We start from the raw sequence: 7182 nt of genomic DNA, 5'->3' as shown, positions 1-7182 counted from the left end.
ACAAAATAAAATTATGACATCATGATGGGAACACAAGACTTCTCTATTTGTATTTTTAGAACTTGCTAGATTCTTCCAAGGTGGACTAGTCAGTTCTTGTGTTGAAAAATCACTGTGGAGAACCTGTACCACCTCTCATTGTAACCTGTGACAAGTGTGTTTGTTTCATAGAGAACAAAGTGATAGATGACTGCTTTAGTAGAGAACCAATAACTTGGTATCTAGTCACAATTCCTTGGTAAGCAGCTAAAAACTTAGTAACTTTTAGGACTCTCTTTTTCTTTCTTAGATTTAACAGATGCTAAGAGTGTTTGTGACTCCAGGGCGGCAAGGCACTCATCCAAAATCAGTATCTGCTAAATACCTTGTGGTAATACTATTTGTTACGGGGGCGGGCGGGGGGGGGGGATACTCAGATGAAAGTTCCAGTGGTTTAGTTCCCTCTGGTTCTGGCAAGCCAGCGCACAAGCCAGAATCTTTAACTACAAACCACACTGTGGCTAAGCCTCCGTTCAGTGACCCGCAGGCGGAGAACAAGCCCCGACCCGTCCCGTCCGGCCACCGCCGCACGTCGTCGCCCCCTTTAAGAGACTGCTCCGCGGGACTAACGTTCGAATGGCCCTGGCGCCCCTCCTCGGCCTCCGATTGGTCGCGCGCGGCGCACGAGGGCGCACCGCCCAGCCCCGGAACGGTTGGCGGCCCTTCGCGATTGGCGGGCGAGGGGCCTATATAAGACGCCGGGAGTGCGGGCCGCCCTCAGTTAGCGACCGGACCTGGGAGCGGGCTGTTGTCTGTCGTGAGTAGGAGCGGGAGTCAGTGAGCGCGTCACGGGAGTCGTTTCTTTTCAGAGTCTTCAGGTGTCGAAGGTCCACCCCCGGACCGGACTTGTCGACGCCTCTCGTCCCCTCCCTGTTTCCGAACGTGAGCCGGGCTCTCTCCGTCACCTCCGAGGCAGCCCTGCGAAAAGGAGGCAGGATGGAGTTCAAGCTGGAGGCTCATCGTATCGTCAGCATCTCCCTGGGCAAGATCTACAACTCGCGGGTCCAGCGCGGCGGCATCAAACTGCACAAGAACCTGCTGGTCTCGCTGGTACTGCGCAGCGCCCGCCAGGTCTACCTGAGTGACCCGTGCCCGGGCCTCTACTTGGCCGGTCCCGCGGGGAGCCCGGCGGCGCCGCCGCAGCAGCCCGGGGAGCCGGCGGCCGGGCCGCCCGCGGGCTGGGGGGAGCCGCCACCGCCGGCCGCTTGTGCCGCCTGGCCGGAGACCGAGCCGCAGCCGGAGCGCCCGGCCGACCCGGCCCCGCCGCGGGTGGGCGCCGCGGAGCCCGCGGCCCCGGTGACGGGCGCCGGGGACGCTCTGCGGGCCGGAGAGATGGAGGAGGCGGAAGCTGCCTGGCGCCGCGTGGAGGGACCGCGCGAGGCGGCGGAGGGAGGAGCCGGGGTCTTCGCGGGAGCTGAGGGGCCCCGTGGGGCGCGCCGCCACTGCGGCTGCCCCCCAGGAGGGGAGGACAGGCCGGGGGCGCTGGGCGCTTGCCCCCGAGTTGACTGCCGCTGCGCGCCGCGGCCGGCCGAGGACGAGCCCCCGGCACCGCCTGCCGTCGGCCCCCGGAAGCGCGGCGCGGCGGGCGTGGGTGGCGGCCCCGCGGGCGGTCCGGCGCCCGGCTCCAGCCCGCTCAAGAAGCCCCGCCGGAACTCGGAGGAGCAGCCGGGCGGGGCGGAGGAGGAGGAGGAGGAGATGGAGACCGGGAACGTGGCTAACCTCATTAGCATCTTCGGTTCCAGCTTCTCGGGACTCTTGCGGAAAAGCCCCGGGGGCGGCCGGGAGGAAGCCGAGGGAGAGGAGAGCGGTCCGGAAGCCGCCGAGCCCGGGCAGATCTGCTGCGATAAGCCGGTGCTGAGAGACATTAACCCTTGGAGCACAGCCATCGTGGCCTTCTGAGCCCCCGGGTCGCGTTCGGAAGGAGGTTGAGCGGCGGGTGGCCCCGACGTGGGGCTGCGAGGACGGCCCAGAGACCGCAGGGCGCTGGACGCGTTGCGGGGACCGTGGGTGCCGCCGGGCAGCACCGACTGCCCTCGGGCTCGGCGGCCTCCCCCCTGGAGGCTTGTCGGAAGAGGACGATCGTTAACTTTTGTGTAGTGTTCTGTCTGTGTACGTACGTCTGTCTTGTTGAATTCAGACCATTTTGTCCTTCTGGAATGCACCACCCCTTTCCCAGGGCTGAGGAGATCGGGGGCAGACGGGGACTTTCCTTTGCCGGCAGCCCCGAGAAGGAAGCGGCGGAGAGGGCCGGGCCTGGGGAGTTCCCCTTTCGTGCTCGGGGGAGGAAGGGACTTTACACACACCCCTCACATGAAAGCTAGCCCCGCACCAGGGCCGGGAGTGGCATTTCCTCACAGGATTTCCTAAGACTAGAGGGATTTAGTCTGGAGCAGAGACCTGTATCATTTCGCTCTCCCCACTTTTCTCTCTCTCTGAAGAAACTTCTGTACCCTGTGATTACTCTGGGAAAAGGGAATCTGAGCGGCTCTTGTCTTCCCCACAGGGGGGGAAAAAAAGAAAGCTTGATGAACTTCACAGAAGAGTTCAAGCTTGGAAATATGGAGTTTATAGAGAATAGATATATTTTTAAAAGCTCTAGATCGGAACTACTACAAGTGCTTTTAAAAAGTGTTTAATGAAACAGAGTTTACAGACAGAAGCCCTAAGTGGAAAGACCTTATGGTTTTGTAGATACGGTGACTCCAGTCTTTGTTGTATAAAGGTTGGGGGAGCCGACAAGGTTTTTGTACAGTATTTTCTCCTTCGTTGTATTGATTTTGGTATAAAAATGTAACTTTACGTGTCTAACACGTATTAAATATTTTGAAGCAACTTAATTGCCTCCTTGTCTGTAATCATCTGTCTGGGTTGGGAGGGAAGAGGGAGAAGGATAACTATGGTCCTGGCTGGAAAAGTGGTTCTTAATATCAGTCATGCACAGACTGGGGACATTGTTTTCTGACTTCACTAAGTATGGAGAGAGATGTTGAAGGTGTCTCCCCTAGATCAATGGAGGACTGCTATTAGGTACTGATACCAGTGGTCAGCCAATTTCTTAACCTGTCACTACAACTGCCTTTTCTGAAGTCCGTTTAGCCCAGTTTGATTTTCTGCAGCTCAATCTGATGGTGTCTAATATTAATTAACTTTAGTGCCAACTTTTGAAGCCCTTCCCGTATGCAAATATGTTTTCACAAAAACTTCTTTTTAGTATCCTGTTAAACTATATAACATGGATCATCTTTCAGCTTTGTTATTGAAAAAAACAGACACATGAGGGCAGCTGATGAGACTGACCCGCCCAGTTGGTTGATTCTCCTCTGTATTTCAGTGGATGGAGTTTTCAGTGTTTTTTTTTTTTTCTCTTATTGTCTTATCTGTAGAAAGTGAAAGGAAATTGCTTGTGTCAAACTAGGTAAGGAAGGAGGGCTAGGCAAATTCAGCTTAGCAAAACTTCCTAATTTGCTCAGTGTTTGGGTCATGGTAAACACTTAGGTGATGACAGCTATGTCATCAGTTGGTTTTACAATAATTACTGCATTTTAAGAGAGCTTTTTGTCGGGCAAGTATTCGATATGTGAAAGGGATTCACTAATCTAGTTCAGAAGCAAATCAATTAGAACGCTATTTTAAAATATTGTTGCTAGTACTTTAAAAGCTGTTATTGGTCTATAACAGCTTATAAATGAGTATTTAAGAGATGGAACAAATTGAGGAAAGATTAGACAAAGCTTTTAAGTAAAGGTTATGGCCTTTGAACAGGGGGAGCAAATGAATGGTGCTTTGGTATTCCTAAAGTCTTGATTATGTGAACTTCTGTCATAGCTCAGTAGGCCAGTGCTTTGATTTTTTGCAACTCTATTAGTGATTCATTAAGCATAAGGAACTTTTGGCCTTATGCTCCATCACCATAACAATATATTCATAGAATTAAACCTTGTCTAATCAGAGTCTTATTAAAATTGACATGTTTTTCTTTCAGAGATTAGCTATTTAAGTTCAGTTCTAGCCACAAGAGATCCATTGAGTGCTAACTGCTTAAACTGAATAAAGGGTCCAGGGCCTTACTTTTGCAAACATTTCCTGTTGCTAGAAAGTAATTATGCTTGAACAGCTATCTCAGTGCATCTTTATTTTTGAAAGGGGGTAACATTTGATGTGTTTAAGAGAGTTGGTACGCTTTGGGTAAGACTGAAGTTCCTGTTGATTGTTTTCACATTTAAGAGAAAACATGGGACCATGTTTCTACTTAATTTAGAGAATGTAAGTGGATATATTTGATAGGGAGACCTAGCTTTGTAGGAAATCTGAAGAGATCATGATTGGTTTTGCAGAATTGTTGCAGAAGCTGTATAGTGTAATGGTTAAAGCTTGGGCTCTTGAGTGAGACTTCTGATTTTGTATCTTGGGTCTGCCACTGAATTAGGTGAGGAACTCTAGACAGATGACTTCATCTCTTTCTGCCTGTTTTTCCAAATGTGAAATTGAGATAATTGTATCAATCTTGTAGGGTTGCGAAAGTTAATGAGCTAATGCCTCAAAAGTTCTTAGAAAAGTGAGCATACGTAGCACTCAGTTTTTTAGTTATTGTTAACTTAGAAGTGAATTTTGTGTGTAAATCAGATATATTACTGTCAAAAAATTGTGTATATTTGTAAGAAAGGCAAGTAAGGGGGAATCTATTTTAAACTTAGCCTATCTGAATGCTGGGTTTGTTTATTCTCTGGACACTTGGCAGTTACAAAGCTTAGTTGCATCAGCATGGTTTTGCTGTTCTGTATGTCTCACACCAACTCTGTGACTTTTCTGATTGTATCAAGCAACTCTATTTTCAGAGAAGAGTAAGCAGGAGTGAAAACACTCAAGGAGCAAAGATCTTGTTGACATACAAACGCTTTCTGTGAGTAAAGAAAAAAAATAGCCCACAGAGTTATTTTTAGCTTGAATTGCTTGGGCATAGAATGTTTCTTAGGCCATGTTAATTGATAGGTCTTGGACAAGAGCCTTCCCAGTGGCAGGATAAGGTTATCACACACAACTAAATCAGATTCACTGTGACTACAAATGAAGCCAATAGTTTTTAATACCTAACCACTTGTTGACCACTCTGGGAGGGACCTCTTCTTTTGATTAAAGAAACCTTAGCTGTGGTCTAGGGGGAACATTTTTTTTTTTTTACTGTCCCATGAAAACTAGTTGTTTAAAAAGTGCTTTTTGATGAGTACTTCAAGATCACATTAATAGTGAATAAAGGTGATAAGTTTTAGTACAACACTTCTTAACCAGGTTACTTTAAACCTGTCTTTCCTCTCAGAAACTTGATTGTATTTGGGGAAAGGAACTTAAGATGGAAAGCTTGAACTGCACAGTGACTAGATTTTCCCTAAGGCACCTGGTAGAGTAATAATAACCTTTCCATCCCTATCTTTTATCACTGATTGGATTTGGGGATGAGAAGTGGGAGGGAATGGACTATTTAGCAACATTGGTAAAAATCTTCTCAGCCTACAGACATAGTAAATATTGGGAATGGAATTAATGATGACAAAACTGCTCTTTTTTATCACTGAATTAGTCTGAATCTCTTACCTCAACTTGCTAGGCAGGTAACTCCCCTTAAAGCCTGTGAGATGGAGTCAAAAGGCTAATACCTACTGTGATACAGAGTTCGATGGACATTTATTTCCTTGTGCTTTTTTTTTTAAGTAGAGTTAGTTCAGTTCACTGAATAACCAAAGAAATTCTGATCTCTTGCCCTAAATATTCTTGTCCTGTTTGTGAATTTTTTATTCTTCTAAGCTCGCTTTAATCCCAGCAGTTACTGAAAGAAGAGGAGAATGAAAAGAAACAGCGATCCAACCCTCCCGTGACTATGAAAGAAGCCATTACTATTAGGTGCCGAACTCCGGTGGCAGTGAGGTCTGCTTCCCAGGATTCCTGGCACTCTTTCCAGTAATGAGCAGTTTGTTTCTCAGCCTTTGAACCATTATTCACATTTAAAATTCTACTCAGCGGAAAGCCTTGGGAGGAAAAATCTAGTAGAAGTAGAATTGATGTTAGGAATCATGGTAATCTTAGCTCATGTCCTTGGAGTTTTTCAGTAACAGATCTTGAGGGTATAATAGAGAAGAGAGTGTGAGAGAGCAGAAAGTGTAAAAGGATACACACATCTAGTAGAATGCCTCCTTCCTGATCCAAACACGGTTTTTCCCCATGCCTGCCACCACCCCTTCCCCCGACAGGAATGAGGGTTTTAAAAATAAAACCCTTCTCTAGCTCTCTCTCAGAGAACATAGCCCAAAGCGTCTTTGCTGGACTATATCCTGGGGTTTATCTCAGACCTTTGGAATCTCACAAGCAGGGAGGGAGAAGCCTCCTGGGACTGCATTCCTACAAGCGCCTCTCCCTCTCCCCTACTCTCCTGATCCACAGCAACCCACTCCCCCCCCCCCCCCCCCACTGGATACTGCCCACTTATGGGCAGGTGAGACATTGTCAGCTATGAGCTTTTGAAAGTTGCAGGAGGAAGGGCTGATGCCTGTCACTACCACCAAGCATCTTCCACAGGTAAATCTCTTAAGGGTCTAGCATACAGTAGGCCTGTGACATTTCTTGATAAATCTACTTTTTTATATAATAAAGTTTTCTGGGACCTGGTCACAAGAGGCCCCCATGCCTGTGTGATAAGCCACATCACTAACTTACACAATGAAGGTAAGACTCAGTTTCCTCCTTTCTACCCATTTAGCACCAAGGCAGATCTGGTCACCCTCTGCTTTCTCCCTATGACCTGGGCCCCTGCCAGGCTGCCCCAGCCCATCATTGCAGTAGATGCCAAGGCAAGGCTCCTTTCAGTTTTTCTAGAACTCAGGGATGTGCCAAACACCATGTGTTCCCACCTGCTTGTTCTATCTATTCAGTGTCTCAAGTCTTGGGGCAGGACAGCTGCTGGAAGCTTGCTTTCTCTGAGGTAAAAGAAAACTACTCTGTTCTCCCTGCTCAAAGCACTGAGGTTTTCTCTGAGGGGCAGAATTTTCTTTGGCTACTCCTCATACTTGGTCCCTTTCCTGGATCCCATTCAAGTTTTTCTTCAGGCTGATCCACATCTGCGTGGCTGTTTCTTTCTAGCCACAGCGTCACCCT

The 7182-nt window shown here is 48.2% G+C and overlaps 1 protein-coding gene across 1 annotated transcript; it reads left to right on the top strand.

Moving 5' to 3' along the window:
- The first annotated feature begins 453 nt into the window (after nt 1–453).
- Nucleotides 454–2876, top strand: IER5 (immediate early response 5). The gene has a single exon (XM_042976530.1). The coding sequence runs from the start codon at nt 976–978 to the stop codon at nt 1936–1938; it is 963 nt and encodes a 320-aa protein (XP_042832464.1). The 5' UTR covers nt 454–975; the 3' UTR covers nt 1939–2876.
- The last annotated feature ends 4306 nt before the right edge of the window (nt 2877–7182 follow it).

This window comes from Panthera tigris, chromosome F3, assembly GCF_018350195.1.
Source record: "Panthera tigris isolate Pti1 chromosome F3, P.tigris_Pti1_mat1.1, whole genome shotgun sequence".
NCBI classification, from domain to species: domain Eukaryota; kingdom Metazoa; phylum Chordata; class Mammalia; order Carnivora; family Felidae; genus Panthera; species Panthera tigris.
This window is presented reverse-complemented; position numbering and strand designations above follow the sequence as displayed.

Bases quoted from the DNA above. Each gene is read 5' to 3' on its own strand.
- IER5 (XM_042976530.1), top strand. From the start codon at position 976: ATGGAGTTCAAGCTGGAGGCTCATCGTATCGTCAGCATCTCCCTGGGC.